This window comes from Dendropsophus ebraccatus, chromosome 15 (assembly GCF_027789765.1).
Source record: "Dendropsophus ebraccatus isolate aDenEbr1 chromosome 15, aDenEbr1.pat, whole genome shotgun sequence".
Taxonomy (NCBI): domain Eukaryota; kingdom Metazoa; phylum Chordata; class Amphibia; order Anura; family Hylidae; genus Dendropsophus; species Dendropsophus ebraccatus.
In genome coordinates this window covers 59,381,029-59,402,129 of record NC_091468.1, presented here as the reverse complement: position 1 = coordinate 59,402,129, position 21,101 = coordinate 59,381,029, and the positions used below count along the sequence as shown (strand labels likewise).

Below are 21,101 nucleotides of genomic sequence, written 5' to 3'. Positions count from 1 at the left end.
TTGAAGTGGGAAGTCCCGAGTCCCTCCCCTCTGACGTCATTTGCCTTCTGCTTTGTGTTATATAGCGCTGTTTTGTCAGTATAGTATTATGACTCTTGAGAAAGGAATCGGTGCGGTTCCGAAACGCGTTGAGTCTCTACAATAAAATAATTTTATTCCGTACTGTGCCTCGATCTCAAGTTGGACCTGCGCCCCACAATCCGTGTAGTTTGGAGTTGGAGGTTTCTGTTCGAATGATGAATGAGTCTTTGAGATCCCAAACGTGGATAGGGCGATGGGTTGTGGTGGCTCTTTTTTTACATTGTTTGCTGTCTACTGTCACCACCGTCTTTTACTTTTCTTGTTCTGTCAAACGAGAAGGGATGAGACCAGTCTATGGGCTGATCTACGTGAACCTCCTGGGGCACCGGATGGAGACCATAGTTCCACTACAACTGGGCAGCTAAGGTTCGGCCCTCACTTGTCCTGTAGCCATTGACTGCTAAAATTGTGGAAGAAAGTTCCATCTTACTTGTCGGCTGCCAACTGCTGTCTCCCCAATTTCCCTACATACATAGTCAACCAAATGGACAAGGACCACCCTTTCCAACCTGCATAGTATCCTCAACTAGAGGTCCTCTGGGTAAGGAGCCTTAAGGAGCACCCTGCTCACCAAAGGAGAACCATGTTAGGAGTTTACGAGTGACTATACGTATGGCTGTAGAAGAGACCTGCACTCTGTATAGTCATATGATGGTAATATGAGAGTATTTATAGCAGATTATGATCCCCATCATCCTCACAGTGGCCTGTAGAACCAGGTTGCGGTTGTTCTTGCATACGCCACACATCACTTCCATCTGGTGCTATACAAACAACTCTTGTGTTCCCAAAACTTATAACCTTGTACCGCAATCTCTCTAACACCATTTGTTTCTACTGTAAGTAATGACCTGACTGTTAAGACACCAACGATAAGATCCATCACCCTCATACACCGAGACCCACAGCCACTGCCCTAAGAACTCATCTGAATTCTGATCCGATTCTGGACGGTGATTGATCATGTACAGAAAATCCGACCAAGAAGGAAAATCTCAACCTGATGAGGCGGAGGGAGGATTTATACCGAGGGCGACCAGAGTAATAGTCAAGTGCTGGACAACAAAGAACGAGGAACGAGCTTAATATCAGAACTGAGAGCGAGGAGGCGAGAGAACAACAGAGGAAACAGAGCCGACCGAGAGTTATTACCAGTTGAGCGTCCGGCAGCTCTATAACCCGAAGACATCAAAGGACAAGACAGAACATTATATATAGGTTATAGGAAAACACCAAGAGAATAAAAAATACTCAAGCCTGTTCACATCCACATTACCTTAAGAGATCTCCATATATCCTGTACATAGAAGCAGTATTATAGTTGTTATATTCCTGTATATAGGAGCAGTATTATAGTAGTTATATTCTTGTATATAGGACCAGTATTATAGTAGTTATATTCTTGTATATAGGGGAGTATTATAGTAGTTATAATGGAGTAGAAAATTTGAGGCGGTCACTCACCACTTTAGATGCCGAAGGTACTTTATTCATCCAGACATGAACATAGCGGGGAAGGGGGAAGGTGGAGGAGCGGGTGCAATCAGACAAACGTTTTCGCGGACTTCCGCTTCGTCAGGTCTGGCCAGACCTGACGAAGCGGAAGTCCGCGAAAACGTTTGTCTGATTGCACCCGCTCCTCCACCTTCCCCCTTCCCCGCTATGTTCATGTCTGGATGAATAAAGTACCTTCGGCATCTAAAGTGGTGAGTGACCGCCTCAATTTTTCTACTCCATTTTTGCTGGACTGTTTTTCTTTGGCACTGGGCACCTCCACTAGCCGTATATTTTATCCAGTCTAGAGCTTGCCTGTCTGTTACATCGCAGTCTGGTTGTGCAGGTAGTAGTGCCAGCCGCTCTGTCTCTACTACATTATAGTAGTTATATTCTTGTATATAGGGGGCAGTATTATAGTAGTTATATTCCTGTATATAGGAGCAGTATTATAGTAGTTATATTCTTGTACATAGGGGGCAGTATTATAGTAGTTATATTCTTGTATATAGGGCCAGTATTATAGTAGTTATATTCTTGTATATAGGGGAGTATTATAATAGTTATATTCTTGTACATAGGGGGCAGTATTATAGTAGGTATATTCCTGTATATAGGACCAGTATTATAGTAGTTATATTCTTGTATATAGGACCAGTATTATAGTAGTTATATTCCTGTATATAGGAGCAGTATTATAATCCTTACAACACTTTCTGAACATTTGACCTGTGCGAGTTTTTATCAGAACATATTTTTCTAGTGTTTTTTGTTTTTCAGAATTTTCAATTTCAATCCATTTTACAGAGTTTTCTGTCTTTTATTACTAGAATGTGTGGACATAAATCCCCAATAAGTGATGTGTATCATGTTATTAAACCTCTATTTGCTGCATTACCTGAGGCAACGTTCGGAGGAAGAAAGAAACAGAATAGTAATGAAAGTTCCTTAAAACCAGGAAGGAAAGAAGGACAGGATTATATGAGGATAGGATATCTCTCTATGGCGGCTCTCCACTCTGGCCTAGAGATGAAGATTGTACAAAGGATAACAGGGTGAGAGATAGCAGCAATACAGAATGACAGTGATGAGTCAGACGTCCGCTGAGAGTCCGGCAGAGGGGAGCAAAAAGCCTACAGAATTACCTGGACACTGCACGGCCTCACAACCAATACATCTCGGCTTCAGTCAGTATAAATTATTAGCACCTGGGTCAAAAATTCTACTATGATTATTCAGCTCCATTTACACACAGAGCTGAAATTGTGGGGGATCAGAATGTGCATATACAGCATGGAAAACCAACAGAATTGTGCACGCAGCTCTGGATGTGACCGGAGCAACGTTAATAGACTAAGGAATATTATCCTATAAAGGACATCTCTACTTCGAACAACCTGTAACCTACGGGGAAATCTGGCAGTGAGTGTTCAGCTTCCCTATAGCGCCACCACTGGAGAGATGAGACATTTCATGAAGTCCATTCACTTCATTCGGCTGTCTGTGTAATGCAGGACACATCCTCCAAAGACAGACACTTCATCACCCCATGCGCTCTGACAGTAGATAAGGCTCCTCAGAATTATATAACACAATGTATAGAAATAAGTAAAGCGCTATAGATAGTATCCCACCCAGCTTTCCTACAGTCCTATATAATCCCACTGTATTTAGTGTCTCTTCTGTAATGGCGGCCATAGTGACTGTTACCCTGCTTTCCTACAGTCCCATAATCCCACTGTACCTAGTGTTTATACTGTAATGTCGGCCATACTGACTGTCACCCAGCTTTCCTACAGTACTATATAATCCCACTGTATTTAGTGTCTCTTCTGTAATGGCGGCCATAGTGACTGTTACCCTGCTTTCCTACAGTCCCATAATCCCACTGTACCTAGTGTTTATACTGTAATGGTGGTCATACTTTCCTACAGTCCCATAATCCAGCTGTACCTAGTGTTTATACTGTAATGTCGGCCATACTGACTGTCACCCAGCTTTCCCATAGGCAGATACGAGACAGCTTGACAGAATATTTCTCCATAGAGGGCAATGCTCTTCTAACCCTTTGTTCTGGCCAGCTGCCCAGGTAGAAGGATCCGGCAGGTGTCGGTGACAGAGCTGCAGACTCTGCGGTCGCCGGGTTCAGGCTGTCAGTGACTGTAAATATAAGCCGCCCGCTGGCATCGTTCACATCACACCTGACAAGAGCCGGGCATCAGGGCAGTTATCAGGCTGCCAGGCGACAAAAGACGTTACAAAGAACCGGAGGGGAGGAGGGGGTCACTATCTGTCATTAGGTATGCGGAGGCTGGGGGGAGTAGTCACCGATATGTACAGGACTGAAGGTCAATGTCTCATGTGGTGTTGTTACAGTGTACAAGTCTGCACCATCACCCATTACCCCCCCCCCCCCCCCCCTCCAGGGACCTAGTATGGGACCACACACTGTGTGTGTGTGTGTGTGTGTATTTATATGAATATATATATATATATATATATATATATATATATATATATATATATACACACAGTATATACATTTATACATGAAGGACGCATCTACAGTCCATGACAGGTTGAGAAGGTTTCAGTTCTTCTCCATTTACAAGATACCTGCAGACTGCCAGTGACCTGAAAACCTGCCCAGAGCTAAAACTCCTCACAGCTGAGGGTTTGTTACTAATTCATCCAGTCTATACAATCCTCTATGTGCTGAATACCTTAGCTGCACAAACTTCTCTCCAGTTCTGAGGCTGCCCTGCAGGATGTGGTTTATTCTCTCCAGTGTGACACAGTGCTCTCTGCTGCCACCTCTGTCCATGTTAGGAACTGTCCGGAGCAGGAGAGGTTTTCTGTTTCAAACTTTTTATAAAATTTTCATATAATAAATGTCAGAATTACAAGATCCTATTACAGTTGCATCAAAGATATTTGAGCTATATCACAGACAAAACAAGTCAGAAACTATATATATATATATATATATATATATATATATATATATATATATATATATATATATTAGCATGAGATCTATCTATCTAAAACAGTGTCTTTTGGCATAGAACATAGTAATCATCAAAGTAAAAAACAAAACAAGAATAAGAAATAGAACATCTTATGTAACAATGTATAAAGAATAAAATGATTAAGAGGTATAGGTATAGGTTTTCCTTGGGGATTTGCTGCTGCTCTGGACAGTTCCTGTCTCGGCCAGAGATGTCAGCAGAGAGCACTGTGTCGGAATGAAAATAAAACAACATTTCCTGCAGGACATACAGCAGCTGATAAGTATGGGGAGACTTGAGATTTTTTTTAATAGAAGTAAATTACAAATTTATATAACTTTCTGATATCAGTTCATTTGAAAGAAAAAGAGTTTCGCTAGACAACCCCTTTAAGAACAGTGAGCTCAGAAATACCCTGAGTTGTGATTATTAGGACCATGATGAGGAGAAGGAGGGGGATGATGATGATGAGTATGATAATGAGGAGGGGGATGATGATGATGAGTATGATAATGAGGAGGAGGATGATAATGAGGAGGGGGATGAGGAGGAGGAGGATCATGATAATGAGGAGGGGGATGATGATGATAATGAGGAGGGGGATGATGATGAGGAGGATGATGATAATGAGGAGGGGGATGATGATGATGATGATAATGAGGAGGGGGATGATAATAATGTGGAGGGGGATGATGATGATGAGGAGGATGATAATGAGGAGGGGGATGATGAGGAGGAGGATGATGATAATGAGGAGGGGGATGATGAGGAGGAGGAGGATGATAATGAGGAGGGGGATGATGATGATGAGGAGGAGGATGATAATGAGGAGGGGGATGATGATGATGATAATGAGGAGGGGGATGACGAGGAGGGGGATGATAATAATGTGGAGGGGGATGATGATGATGATGAGGAGGATGATAATGAGGAGGGGGATGATGAGGAGGAGGATGATGATAATGAGGAGGGGGATGAGGAGGAGGAGGAGGATGATAATGAGGAGGGGGATGATGATGATAATGAGGAGGGGGATGATGATGAGGAGGATGATGATAATGAGGAGGGGGATGATGATGAGGAGGATGATGATAATGAGGAGGGGGATGATGATGATGATAATGAGGAGGGGGATGATGATGAGGAGGAGGATAATAATGAGGAGGGGGATGATGATGAGGAGGAGGATAATAATGAGGAGGGGGATGATGATGAGGAGGAGGATGATAATGAGGAGGGGGATGATGAGAAGGATGATAATGAGGAGGGGGATAATAATAATGAGGAGGGGGATGATGATGATGTGGAGGATGATTTTTCCTGTATGATAAGGATCCTGATCCTCTGTATGCCGGTTCATGCTCAGGAATATGTGACCACCCCAGACGTCTCACAAGAAATCTCCCTCCATCAATGAGCGTCACGTCCTGGAAATGGTGAAACTAAGAAAGGACATGAGAGTCGCAGTGATCACTCGGCAGGCAGATGTCGATCCTGAACCCCGGGCATCAGAGGTGATGAGGATGGAGAAGTATATGATGATGGGGAGGGGGCAATTATACCCCAGCTGTGCTCATTAGTGTATGTGTAAATAGCTTCTATACCGCCAGGAGCATCACATGATCGACCTTCACATCTCCAGCAACAGGTGGGAAAGTAAGAATTAGTCATCGATCCGATCTGGAGGAGCAGATACTGAGGATTACACCCAGCATACAGGACAGGAGAAGTGGTACTGTGCACTGTATATATATATATATATATACTGAGGATTACACCCAGTATACAGGACAGGAGAAGTGGTACTGTGCAGTATATATATATATATAAAGAATAAGAGCAGATACTGAGGATTACACCCAGCATACAGGACAGGAGAAGTGGTACTGTGCAGTGTATATACACAGAATAACATACAGAGGATTACACCCAGTATACAGGACAGGAGAAGTGGTACTGTGCACTGTATATATATATATATATATATACTGAGGATTACACCCAGTATACAGGACAGGAGAAGTGGTACTGTGCACTGTATATATATATATATATATATATACTGAGGATTACACCCAGTATACAGGACAGGAGAAGTGGTACTGTGCAGTATATATATATATATAAATAATAAGAGCAGATACTGAGGATTACACCCAGCATACAGGACAGGAGAAGTGGTACTGTGCAGTGTATATACTGTATATACAGAATAAGAGCAGATACTGAGGATTACACCCAGCATACAGGACAGGAGAAGTGGTACTGTGCAGTATATATATATATATATATATATATATATATATATATATATATATATAAAGAATAAGAGCAGATACTGATAATTACACCCAGTATACAGGACAGGAGAAGTGGTACTGTGCACTGTCCATATATACAGAATAAGAGCAGATACTGAGGATTACACCCAGCATACAGGACAGGAGAAGTAGAGGATCAGAGGAGTAGAGAGGAGGATGTCAAGAGAGTCCCAACCCAATTAGTACTGTGCTCTGCCGGAACTTCGGAGGTAGAAATAGAAGCATAGATGAATACTTGAGAGTAGAGAGAATAATTGTGCCTGTGTTTTGACTCTTTGGTCTTTGCACCACCTATTGCCCACCAGTGTCGAGTGACATGTCCTAGAGGATGACACAAGCCCCAGACCTTGTTACCTGGGATGAGTGGAATGCTGAGGGTTTCCTGCTTACACCCGCGCTGCGAGATAGAGTTCATAGGCTTCTAGCAACTTTGCTCTATCCGGATGAGTTCCTTTACTTTTCTATGGATACTGTCCTGCATTGTGTTCCTCTGGTCCACGGCGTGGGTTTGGGTGATCCCTGACTTGTCCTCTCTTGTGGGAGCTTAACACTGTATAGTGTGAAGTGAGGTTGCTTGAGAAGAAACTATAGGGAGCGTTCTACCTACTCACAGAGTCTAAAGACAAAAAGACCCTACATTTCCTCTACCCATGTGACTTACTTCCTACAGCGCATATAATGTGTGCTGTGAGTGGGTAAGGAGTGCGTATGCAAAAGTAAAGAGAGAGATGATAGGTGAGAAGAAAGAACTCTCTTGGCTTGCAGACCCATGTGGTACACAAATAAACAATAACCCTTTGAGTACTGCAGCTGTGCAATAACTGAGCATACATACTTATAAAGACATCTTGTGGTAAAATTCTGGTACTACTACATTACCACTTACTCTTAAAAGTACAGGCTTTTACGAACGGTGTAACCAATAGCAACACCCCTGGTGGGACACCACAGTACTGTGCACTGTCCATATATACGGAATTAGAGCAGATACTGAAGCATACAGGACAGGAGAAGTGGTACTGTGCACTGTCCATATATACAGAATAAGATAAGTGGTACTGTGCACTGTCCATATATACAGAATAAGATAAGTGGTACTGTGCACTGTCCGTATATACAGAATAAGATAAGTGGTACTGTGCACTGTCCATATATACAGAATAAGATAAGTGGTACTGTGCACTGTCCATATACACAGAATAAGAGCAGATACTGAGGATTACACCCAGCATACAGGACAGGAGAAGTGGTACTGTGCACTGTCCGTATATACAGAATAAGATAAGTGGTACTGTGCACTGTCCATATATACAGAATAAGAGCAGATACAGAGGATTACACCCAGCATACAGGACAGGAGAAGTTGTACTGTGCAGTGTGCATATATACAGAATAAGAGCAGATACAGAGGATTACACCCAGCATACAGGACAGGAGAAGTGGTACTGTGCACTGTCCATATATACAGAATAAGATAAGTGGTACTGTGCACTGTCCATATATACAGAATAAGAGCAGACATTATACTGTGGCTTCTTTAAGGATGAGAATGGCGCAGTACGCAGTTATAGAGGCCGCGGGCTGTGCTCTGTATTTACTGACGTTATTTCATCACTTCTCGGTCATAGATACATTTAACCCTATTATATCTTATTGCATTACACCTCGGACATAGCCAGTGACATCATCCATGTAATTGTTGGGTTCACAGCCCCTGGGACGTCTTGTCTACACTACTAGATACTCTCCATTGTGCTGCGCTGCCCCGCTCTGTCCTTATGGAAATCAGTCTTTATTATTATAATAAATCCGCTGTGAGATCAGAATCCGCTCAGCACGGTAGATTAGCCGATTACATAGATCACATAGGGCGAAACAAGCGACACTTATTATAGAGAAGACAGTTCATACATTATATCCCAGCATCATGTCCCGATCTATAAAACATGGAGGCTGAGATCTGATCCTCACTGCTATTATATTACTGTCTGTGTCAGTGCTTACTGTAATTCTGGCATTCTACTCAACCCTCCTAGATAGCAGGGCCCTGACGTGCATCTGTAGTGTCCCAGCACAGCACGTGGGCAAAGCCACTCACAGTGGCATGAAGGTGAGTTGTAGTATGTGTTTTTTCCCACTAGGTGTCACTACTATATTTTCTGTACATCTTATGGTCTGCACAGGTGAAGGAAGCAATGGTTTAACTGTTTATGTCACAGGTTCGTTCTCATCCTATCACAGGTGCAGGTCTCTTTTCCCCTCTTTTTTTCTGTCCTATCACCTCTACTCTTTCTCTCACACACAGTCCTACCAGTCACAAGTGAGTTTAGTTGACCCCTATAAATTGGAGCTGGTTCCTGGTGGGAGGGTCTTGGAGAAAGAGACAGAGAGAGACAGAGAGAGAGCTTGTTCATCTGTGCTGTTAACCTCAGCTAGCATGCAGTGTTAGACCCCTCAGAAGGAAGGACGTCCTCTGAGGAGAACCTTGTCCACACCAGGGATACTCTCTGCATGACACAGGGCAGTATACCTGAGACTAGGTACTAGGGCTGGGCGATATTGCCAAAAAATAAAATCTCGATTTTTTTAAAGATTTTGGACGATTCTCGATTTAATACTCAATTTTTTTTTCTTTTTGCTAAATAAACAGGACATTTTTCTCCCTGCAGCATCAGATACTATTTTATTAACATTTGACTGTTTTGCTGTATTGCTTCCCACTGTAACAGTGCTCCACCTGTGCCCCCATGTAGTAGACAAGCCCCCTCTGTGTCCCATATAAGTAGTTTTCCCAAATATGTGCCCTATGTACTCTGTGCCCCCATATAGTATAGGAGATCTTCTATGTGCCTCCATCTAGGTAGGGTGTAATAGTTAGGGTATAGTGGATAAGGGGTGTCGTAGTACAGGTAAAGATGAGGGGTGTGGTAGAAGTACAGGTATAGATGATGGGTGTAGTAGTACAGGAATAGATTAGGGGGACTGAGGCAGCTGAGGGTGACTGGGGGGGCTGAGGCAGCTAAGGGTGACTGAGGGGGACTGAGGCAGACTAGGGGTCACTGAGGGGGTATGGGGAAGACTGGGGGGTCACTGGGGGTATGGGGCAGACCGGGGGTGACAGGGGGTATGGGGCAGACTGGGGGTGACTGAGAGGGTATGGGGCAGACTGGGGGTGACTGAGGGGGTATGGGGCAGACTGGGGGTGACTGAGGGGGTATGGGGCAGACTGGGGGTGACTGAGAGGGTATGGGGCAGACTGGGGGTGACTGAGGGGGTATGGGGCAGACTGGGGGTGACTAAGTGGGTATGGGGCAGACTGGGGGGTATGGGGCAGACTGAGGAGGTATGGGGCAGACTGGGGGTCACTGGGGGTATGGGGCAGACTGAGGAGGTATGGGGCAGACAGGGTCACTGGGGGGTATGGGGCAGACTGGGGGTCACTGGGGGGTATGGGGCAGACTGGGGGTGACTAAGTGGGTATGGGGCAGACTGGGGGTGACTGAGGGGGTATGAGGCAGACTGGGGTTGACTGAGGGGGTATGGGGCAGACTGAGGAGGTATGGGGCAGACTGGGGGTCACGGGGGTATGGGGCAGACTGAGGAGGTATGGGGCAGACGGGGTCACTGGGGGTATGGGGCAGACTGGGGGTCACTGGGGGGTATGGGGCAGACTGGGGGTGACTGAGGGGGTATGGGGCAGACTGGGGGTGACTGAGAGGGTATGGGGCAGACTGGGGGTGACTGAGGGGGTATGGGGCAGACTGGGGGTGACTAAGTGGGTATGGGGCAGACTAGGGGGTATGGGGCAGACTGAGGAGGTATGTGGCAGACTGGGGGTCACTGGGGGGTATGGGGCAGACGGGGTCACTGGGGGGTATGGGGCAGACTGGGGGTCACTGGCGGGTATGGGGCAGACTGGGGGTGACTAAGTGGGTATGGGGCAGACTGGGGGTGACTGAGGGGGTATGGGGCAGACTGGGGGTGACTGAGAGGGTATGGGGCAGACTGGGGGTGACTAAGGGGGTATGGGGCAGACTGGGGGTGACTGAGGGGGTATGGGGCAGACTGGGGGTGACTGAGAGGGTATGGGGCAAACTGGGGGTGACTGAGGGGGTATGGGGCAGACTGGGGGTGACTGAGAGGGTATGGGGCAGACTGGGGGTGACTGAGGGGGTATGGGGCAGACTGGGGGTGACTAAGTGGGTATGGGGCAGACTGGGGGGTATGGGGCAGACTGAGGAGGTATGGGGCAGACTGGGGGTCACTGGGGGTTATGGGGCAGACTGAGGGGGTATGGGGCAGACTGAGGGGGTATGGGGCAGACTGAGGGGGTATGGCGCAGACTGGGGGTGACTGAGGGGGGTATGGGGTGGACTGAAGGTATGGGGCAGACTGGGGATAACTAAGTGGGTAAGGGGCAGACTGGGGGTCACTGAGGGGGTATGGGGCAGACTGGGGGTGACTGAGGGGGTATGGGGCAGACTGGGGGTGACTAAGTGGGTATGGGGCAGACTGGGGGGTATGGGGCAGACTGAGGAGGTATGGGGCAGACTGGGGGTCACTGGGGGTTATGGGGCAGACTGAGGGGGTATGGGGCAGACTGAGGGGGTATGGGGCAGACTGAGGGGGTATGGCGCAGACTGGGGGTGACTGAGGGGGGTATGGGGTGGACTGAAGGTATGGGGCAGACTGGGGATAACTAAGTGGGTAAGGGGCAGACTGGGGGTCACTGAGGGGGTATGGGGCAGACTGGGGGTGACTGAGGGGGTATAGGGCAGACTGGGGGTGACTAAGTGGGTATGGGGCAGACTGGGGGGTATGGGGCAGACTGAGGAGGTATGGGGCAGACTGGGGGTCACTGGGGGTTATGGGGCAGACTGAGGGGGTATGGGGCAGACTGAGGGGGTATGGCGCAGACTGGGGGTGACTGAGGGGGGTATGGGGTGGACTGAAGGTATGGGGCAGACTGGGGATAACTAAGTGGGTAAGGGGCAGACTGGGGGTCACTGAGGGGGTATGGGGCAGACTGGGGGTCACTGAGGGGGTATGGGGCAGCTGAGGGGGACTAAGGCAGGCGCGGTAAAGTGTCGGGTCCAGCGCGGTGAGGTGCAGGGCCGGCATTTAGGAGAGATGTGGTACCGGCGGCTCCAGCCTCTTGACAGAGCCGCGGCTGAGCTGTCCCCGCCCCTTACACGGCAGAGCCGCGCTGACCTGCGTCCAGTTCCCTTCCTGTCACACGTGCAGGTCCCCGGTCTGAGGAGGAGGCAGCACGGACTGCAGCAGAAGGAGATAGCGTCGCTACAGCCCCAGAGGCTGGAGCCGCCGGTACCATATCTCTCCTGACTGCTGGCCCTGCACCTCACAGCGCTGCCCAGACACTCTCCGGACCCGACACTTTACCGTTCCGCCCGCCCGCCCGCAATGATTTTTTATGAAAATCGAATTTACGATTTTCACAAAAAATCAAATCGATTTTAACTTTCTTGGCAAATTAATCAAATTAATTCGATTAATCGCCCAGCCCTACTAGGTACTGACCCCAGTAGGACAAAGCTGCAGTTTAAGCCTATGTATCCTACTGTAATGCATGGCTATTCTGGGAAACCCTGAGAAGTCTGGTCAACACAGCGCAGGGTCCTGGGACCTCGTACTACCCTAGCAGGATGGGTCAAAAAGGAATCTATGCGTGAATACGAGAATCTTCTCTTCTTCACTACATTATTCCAACAGAATACACAGCTTCTTTGGACAGGGCCCTCAAGACACTCCTCTACTCCACTCTACTCTGACTTCTAAAGTTCACTACTACTATCTCTTGCCTTCACCTTCAGTTACCAAAGAGTTATTACTGTTTTGCACTGAAGACTTTACATAAAGGGACATTAGCTGCACCCGCACCTACACATCAGGTTACACTTGGGTTACCCAAACTTCAGGGCAGTGCCTGTTTGTCCGGGGGTGAGTTCCAACGCTACTCCAGACAAGTGCCCAAGTGCCGCTACACCAACGCAGCAGCCACAACGCTGCAAAAGCTACCCCGGCATACGGCACATTCAGGTGTTAGAGAGATTGGAGGGGGTAACATGATTCCTCTTGGATCACCACCAATGATGGCCACTCTTACAGGGTTGACACCAAGCTTTCTACAGACCCTGAATGTCATATAAGTGCAGGTACATTCCCCATCCTGCTTCCTCCCTATTACTGTCCCATCAGTCTTCACTGTGGATCTAGCATTCTATTCATAAATCTGGGGACCTAGATACCGTGATGGGATGACACATGCTGAATATTTACACAGATCTCCTTGGCTGTGTCTGGTTGTCTGTGGCTGACTACAGCCCCCAACATTACCTAATCACAGAACCTGAGCATAATACAAGTCTAACAAGTCTATAACAGCTGCACAGTCCTCTCTATCCCCTCCCTGCACTCATCTCTGTGATCATAGAGAGAACTGTGTGGCCATACAGTCACAGCTGCACAGTCATCTCTATCCCCTCCCTGCACTCATCTCTATGATCATAGAGAGAATTGTGTGGTCATACAATTACAGCTGCACAGTCCTCTCTATCCCTTCCCTGCACTCATCTCTATAATCATAGAGAGAACTGTGTGGTCATACAATTACAGCTGCACAGTCCTCTCTATCCCCTCCCTGCACTCATCTCTGTGATCATAGAGAGAACTGTGTGACCATACAGCCACAGCTGCACAGTCCTCTCTATCCCGCCTCAGCACTTTTCTCTATGATCATACAGAGAACTTTGTTGTCATGAGTTACAGCTGCACAGTCCTCTCTATCCCCCCTCTGCACTCATCTCTATGATAATGGAGAGAACTGTGTGGTCATACAGTCACAGATGCACAGTCCTCTCAATCCCCTCTCTGCATTAATCTTCATAATTGTAGCAGAAAGGAAGCAAGAAAGCAGGAGGTTTCAGCTAGGAAGAAGAATAACCACCAGGACCTGATATGGAGCATAAGCCCCTCCAGTGTCTTCCAACAGGGATTTTACAATTAACCATGTGGCTTCCCTAGACCACCACAGACAAAGGAAGACAAGGACTAGAGGACACAGTCGGAGGTTAGGTGGGGGGAAAGATCAGAAGCAACATGAGAAAATATTACTTTACTGAAAGAGTAGTAGATGCTTGGAACAAACTTCCAGCAGATGTGGTTGGTAAATCTACAATAACTGAATGTAAGCCTGTCTGGTATATACACATACCATATATATTTTATAAAGAAATTATATAGGGGCAGACTAGATGGACCAGGTGGGCTTTTTTCTGCTGAGAAACTTATGTTTCTAATTAACCCCCTCACTGCTCTATATCAGCCCAAGTATACTCGCATTAACCCAATCAATGTCCTATACCAGCAGAAATCCACAAATTAAATCTTTAACTGCTCTAGATTACTAGGAAACCTGACCCTTACATGATTGCTGCCCTAGCTCACCAGGATCGCTGGCATTAATGGGGAACATATAGGGAAAAATTGTTTTAAAATCAACTGGTGTCATAAGGATTTGTAAAATCCTTGTATTTAAAAATCTGAAGTCCAGTACTTATCAGCTGCTGCATGTCCTGCAGGAAGTGGTGTATTCTTTCCAGTCTGACACAGTGCTCTCTGCTGCCACCTCTGTCCATGTCAGGAACTGTCCAGAGCAGCAACAAATCCCCATAGAAAACCTCTCCTGCTCTGGACAGTTCCTGAAATGGACAGAGGTGGCAGCAGAGAGCGCTGTGTCAGACTGAAAAGACTACACCGACTCCTGCAGGGCATACAGCAGCTGATAAGTACTGAAAGGCTTGAGATTTTCAAAAAGAAGTAATTTACAATCTGTATAACTTTCTGGCACCTGTTGATTTAAAAGCATTTTATTTCTTCCGGTGTACCCCTTTAACAAATTAACTGGCCTAGACCACCAGGATCACAGACACAGACCCATCTCTGCCCTAGACCACCAGGGGTGAACAATAACTTTTACTACTGTAGACCTGGTTGCTGTACATTACCATTTGCCTGGATGCTGTGATATTTCTCATTATACTATATACAGTACATACATATATAGAACACTACACCTCCCAGCATGCCGTGCAGCAGGGTTGTTATTCCAGTGATAACTCAGCACAGCTTGCAGTCTCTAGGGGACGCAATGCTCTGCAGAGTTCCTTAGTGTCGGCGGTGTCCCCGGGATATTTCCTCGCATCTCGTGCAGGCGGCAGTGACATGATGGTAGAACATTTCCTACTTTCATCTACATTGGATCAGGCGCTGCGTCTGCTGGCAATGTCTCAGTTTAATGTGTTGGGGATTTAATAATCCAGAGACCCCGAAGCTGAAACAAGACGATCCCAGAATCCCTCACTAATCCCCAGAGCACAGTGACCGAGGGGCCCCCACCCACACAGGGCCCCCGTCCATAATTACAGCACATGCATTCTCTATGGGACCCCCCTTCACTGTTACAGTGTCACCTCCAGCTCAGAACATTTGGGAGGATCAGTGATAGTGATAAGGTGACAGGGTGACACGGATATTGGGGTGTAGGGTGATGTGGCTTTCTGGACCCCATTACTGGACACTTTTCACTACTTGTTACTACTGTGAGGAGAAAACATCAGTGTGAATGAATGGCTACAGGACGAGCATCATGATGGGACACAAAACCTCCAGCGCTCCTGCCACCTCTGCAGCCGGGAGCTTCTCCTCGGAAAGTATCCACCAAGATTCCCATCATATCTGACTGCGGATTACTGTGTGTTATCTGTGGGTTATAACATAAAGTGTATCCCCGCCCCCACCGCCAGGACCGTCACATGACAGACAGTGCACCCCAACTAAAAATGGGCTTTTTTTATCGAATGCGATGGGTCAAAAAATAGCGATATATTATCCTGTACCCCAAGTGTTATTATCCTGTACCCCAAGTGTCATTATCCTGTACCCCCAGTGTTACTATCCTGTACCCCAAGTGTCATCATCCTGTACCCCAAGTGTCATCATCCTGTACCCCCAGTGTTACGATCCTCTACCCCAAGTGTCAGTGTTATTATCCTGTACCCCAAGTGTCATTATCCTCTACCCCAAGTGTCATTATCCTGTAACGCAAGTGTCATTATCCTGTACCCCAAGTGTCAGTGTCATTATCCTGTACCCCAAGTGTCATTATCCTGTACCCCAAGTGTCATTATCCTGTACCCCAAGTGTAATCATCCTGTACCCCAAGTGTCAGTGTGTCATTATCCTGTACCCCAAGTGTAATCATCCTGTACCCCAAGTGTCATTATCCTGTACCCCAAGTGTCAGTGTCATTATCCTGTACCCCAAGTATCATTATCCTGTACCCCAAGTGTCAGTGCGTCTTTGTCCTGTACCCCAAGTGTAATCATCCTGTACCCCAAGTGTCAGTGTGTCATTATCCTGTACCCCAAGTGTAATCATCCTGTACCCCAAGTGTCATTATCCTGTACCCCAAGTGTCAGTGTCATTATCCTGTACCCCAAGTGTCATTATCCTGTACCCCAAGTGTCATTATTCTATACCCCAAGTGTCATTGTCCTGTACCCCAAGTGTCATTATTCTATACCCCAAGTGTCATTGTCCTGTACCCCAAGAGTCAGCGTCTCATTTGATCCCCAGTGTCCATGATCTCTTGTAACATTGTATCATTTTGTATCTTTCGTTGCTTCTTGTTCTATCAATGATTTGGGATCTTTCGCCGCACACATATTGGGGTTCCCTGCGTTATACGTATATATCATTCCATATACAGCGATGGATGTTACATATGAATGTCTAGGTGAGTATGAAAGTTGTGCAGCGTATCAGAGAGATGCTGAACAATATTAACCCCTTCCTGGCTGAGTCTCGTCCTATAAATGACGGATGGGTCTGAGGTCACACACTGTGGGGTCCAGGGAATCGCTCTCATCTCCTTAGGAACAAGGTGATCCAAGGACAGGGCTGGGCTGTAAAGGGTTAAACAACGTAGTGTATCCACCACACACAATAGTAAGGATGGGAGGCTCGGAGCTGCAGCCATGAATGGAGGGTTAACCCTGTCACTTCCACCACCTTCCCCCAAGTCTCTTACCTGCTTCCTGGATCCAGAATTCACCATCTCCAGAAGTAGGAAGAAAGTGATGATGGATCTGGGGAGAATCATCTGGAGCTGCCGGAGTCCGGGGAGGAGAAGCCAACAAGTCAGAGAGGAGAGGTAGTGTGGAGCAGGTGAGCCAGAGGTGGGCATGGAGTGCAGGAACAGGAGGCGAATGTCAGGACAAGAAGTGCTCCACCACCGCTGGAGAGGAGGAGGCAGACATCATGTACCAGCCGAGGTGCAGGGAAGCCAATCACTGACACCTACAGGGAGGGATCACAGCAACACATACTTACATGTAGCAGAGCTGAGGGGGTCGCCTTATCACTGTGTATAATCGGTGGTGTTACATAGGACTGCAGGTAAAGTATACTGTACTCAGAGAGTTATCACTGTGTTATCTGTGGTGTTACATAGGACTGCAGGTGACATCTACTTCATTATCAGAGTTATCACTGATAACTGTGGTGTTACATAGGACTGCAGAGAGTTATCACTGTATGTACTCTGTGGTGTTACATAGGACTGCAGGTAAAGTATATTGTACTCAGAGAGTTATCACTGTGTTATCTGTGGTGTTACATAGGACTGCAGAAAGTTATCACTGTATGTAATCTGTGGTGTTACATAGGACTGCAGGTTAAGTAAACTGTACTCAGAGACATCACTGTGTTATCTGTGGTGTTACATGGGACTGCAGGTCACATCTACTACATTATCTGTACTCAGGGATTTATCACTGTGTTATCTGTGCTGTTACATAGGACTGCAGGTGACATGTACTACATTATCTGTACTCAGAGAGTTATCACTGTGTTATCTGTAGTGTTACATAGGACTGCGGGTCACATCTACTACAGTATCTGTACTCTGAGATATCACTGTGTTATCTGTGGTGTTACATAGGACTGCAGGTCACATCTACTACAGTATCTGTACTCAGATCTCACTGTGTTATCTGTGCTGTTACATAGGACTGCAGGTGACATCTACTACATTATCTGTACTCAGATATATCACTGTTATCTGTGGTGTTACATAGGACTGCTGGTGACATCTACTACATTATCTGTACTCTGAGATCTCACTGTGTTATCTGTGCTGTTACATAGGACTGCAGGTGACATCTACTACATTATCTGTACTCAGAGATATCACTGTTATCTGTGCTGTTACATAGGACTGCAGGTGACATCTACTACATTATCTGTACTCAGAGAGATATCATTGTGTTATCTGTGGTGTTACATAGGACTGCAGGTCACATCTACTACAGTATCTGTACTCAGAGATATCACTGTTATCTGTGCTGTTACATAGGACTGCAGGTCACATCTACTACATTATCTGTACTCAGAGAGATATCATTGTGTTATCTGTGCTGTTACATAGGACTGCAGGTCACATCTACTACATGATCTGTACTCAGAGATATCACTGTTATCTGTGCTGTTACATAGGACTGCAGGTGACATGTACTACATTATCTGTACTCAGAGATATCACTGAGCTGGAGTCCTCTGTAATATCACAGACAATACACAATAATAAATGAATACAGATAATATAGGAGCTTTCCCTCCTGTAAATATTATAGGGCAGTAGGGTCACCTTTCAGGATTACCTGCTTCTAGGTTACAGATTCCTCTGTGTAGGTGTAGGGATTGTTTTATCACGCTCCCTCATCATCCTCCCTGCTGGGTCCTGTTGTCCCTCCTTGTACCTATCTTGTTGTGACCCCAGCATACCTTCAGGACATGTCACATCTTATCTGCACTTGAAGGAGGCAGCAGAGCAGGAAGTCAGTGAGGAGCAGGAGCAGCCAATAGCAGCAGAGCAGGAAGTCAGTGAGGAGCAGCAGCCAATAGTAGCAGAGCAGGAAGTCAGTGAGGAGCAGCAGCCAATAGCAGCAGAGCAGGAAGTCAGTGAGGAGCAGCAGCCAATAGTAGCAGAGCAGGAAGTCAGTGAGGAGCAGCAGCAGCAGCCAATAGCAGCAGAAGAAGAAGTCAGTGAGGAGCAGCAGGAGCCAATAGTAGCAGAGCAGGAAATCAATGAAGAGCAGGAGCAGCAGCAGCCAATAGCAGCAGAGCAGGAAGTCAGTGAGTAACAGTTTCAGCCAATAGCTACAGAGCAGGAAGTCAGTGAGGAGCTGCTTCAGCCAATAGCAGCAGAGCAGGAAGTCAGTGAGGAGCAGGGGTTATCCGGTTTGGGTGCTAGTTTTGCAATTCAGTTTAATTGAAGTGAATGGAGCTTAATTACGAAGCACACCTGACCTGGAGACACCAGACCTATGTTGTCTACGGAGGAAAGTGGTCATGTTTTTCTAATGCTGGATAACCCCTTTAAATAATCTGAGAGATATGAGGCAGAAAAATTCATTCATCTTAATATACAAAATTCTAAGGAAAACTGGGAGCCTGTGTTATACCTATTGTAGGGTGTGAGGGGGTGCAGCATGACACATGGGTTATCACTTTGAGATCTTGTGTCATGATCCAACCCTTAGTGGAGTATAGCTCAGCCAGAGCTGCCGGGTTGTGATGGGTCCCTTGGGCCCTTATCACGGTGGTCCGGAGTGGAGTTATGACCCACCGGGACTGTCGATATCGCCACCCACAGAAAGGGGAGATGACCCAAGGACAGTGTAACTGCTGTGTAGGTGCCTGTGCAATAACCACTGACTTCCGGAAAAATAAATAAACTCTTCGTTACTGAAGTAATACTTTAGTATACAAGCAGACAATAGACTTTTGACTTGGCTAGACTAGATCTGAGCTGAGAATTGTAGAGGTAGGACAGCAATGCTGACTTGGGTGCGTGCTGAGAAGGTAGAGTGAGTTCAGAGTAGTGGAGAGGAATGGGTTGTGAGAGTTCAGAGTAGAGGAGAGGAGTTTGTCCTGAGAGTCCCAACCCAAAGTAGTACTGTGCTCTGCCGGAACTTTAGAAGAAGTAGAATACTTGAGAATATTTGAGAGAAGAAGAATACTTGTGTCCGTGTTTAGACCTTTGTCGCTATACTACCTTTTGCCCTACAGTGCTGGGGAACCTGTCCTACTAGGGTGACACAAGCCCCAGCCCTAGTTACCTGAGTTGAGCGAAGTGTCCCGATGTCACCTGCTTTGCGAGATAAAGTACGTAGGCTTGTAGCAACTTTTTTCTATTTGAATCAGTTCCTCTAGCTGGTAGGATACTGTCCTGCACCTTTAGAGGTGTTCACGGCGTGGGTGGGGGTGATCTCTGACTTGTGCTCTTTTTAGTGGTTTAGCACTGCATGGTAAGAATAAGTGTTGCTTTTAAAGAAAGGAGTCTCTGTGTTTTCCATGAGCGTCTGTACACTACAGCTGGTCTGTCCCGGAGGGGGAACCTGGCAAAGCCAGGCTCCTGGCTAAACTCTGCAGGACACTCTGGTCTGTGTGTCTTGCCTCTATGAAAACCAGAGATGAACTCCCTAAGTGTGAGTTTACACTTCCTCTCCCCATGTGACTTCCTACCAGGTTTGTAACAGCTCCTGTGAGTATTGGAAAGAGAGTGCAAAGAGAGAAGAGGATAGAGATAGGTAAAAGGGAAGAATAGCTCCCACTGGTGCACAGATCACAAACAAACAATAACCCTTTGTTCACTACAGCTTGCAATATACAAATACAGATATACATACTAGCTAGTAGCTTTGAGCACACTTGACTTTGAGCACAGGCTTTTGCGAAGGGTGTTTAAAGTAGCAACACCCGTGTTGGGACACCACATCACTTTTACCTAGACTTTTTCTTTAAGTCCTCTCTGCTGCTTCTTCACTATCTTACAGTCACAGTCTGCGGGGTTCTAGGTGTTCCCCGACTCCCCCTGCTGACATTTGTGCTGTCTGTCTGAGAGCACGCTTTATACCAGCAGCACCGCCTGTCATCCATAATCTATGAGAATTTATCACTCCTGCCACCATTATAACAGCAGAGGCAATAACCTGTGAGCCCAGAGCCCCTGCAGCTTCTCCTGTTACATTGTAACTTATGGCAAATATCAATCACAATCACTGGGACGCTGCTGACAGCGAGAGAACCACAGGTCCCAGAAATATCATAGAAA

At 46.5% G+C, this 21,101-nt stretch overlaps 1 protein-coding gene across 1 annotated transcript in view; it reads right to left on the bottom strand.

Moving 5' to 3' along the window:
- Positions 1-18,712, bottom strand: part of GLP1R (glucagon like peptide 1 receptor) — a 206,785-nt gene extending 188,073 nt beyond the window's left edge. Inside the window, exons 1-2 of the mRNA XM_069954373.1 lie at positions 18,646-18,712; positions 17,016-17,284 (exon numbers count right to left, since the gene is read on the bottom strand). Coding sequence (XP_069810474.1) covers positions 17,016-17,171 — 156 coding nt within the window. The 5' untranslated portion in view covers positions 17,172-17,284; positions 18,646-18,712. The remainder of the gene's footprint in view (positions 1-17,015; positions 17,285-18,645) is intronic.
- Positions 18,713-21,101: the final 2,389 nt, after the last annotated feature.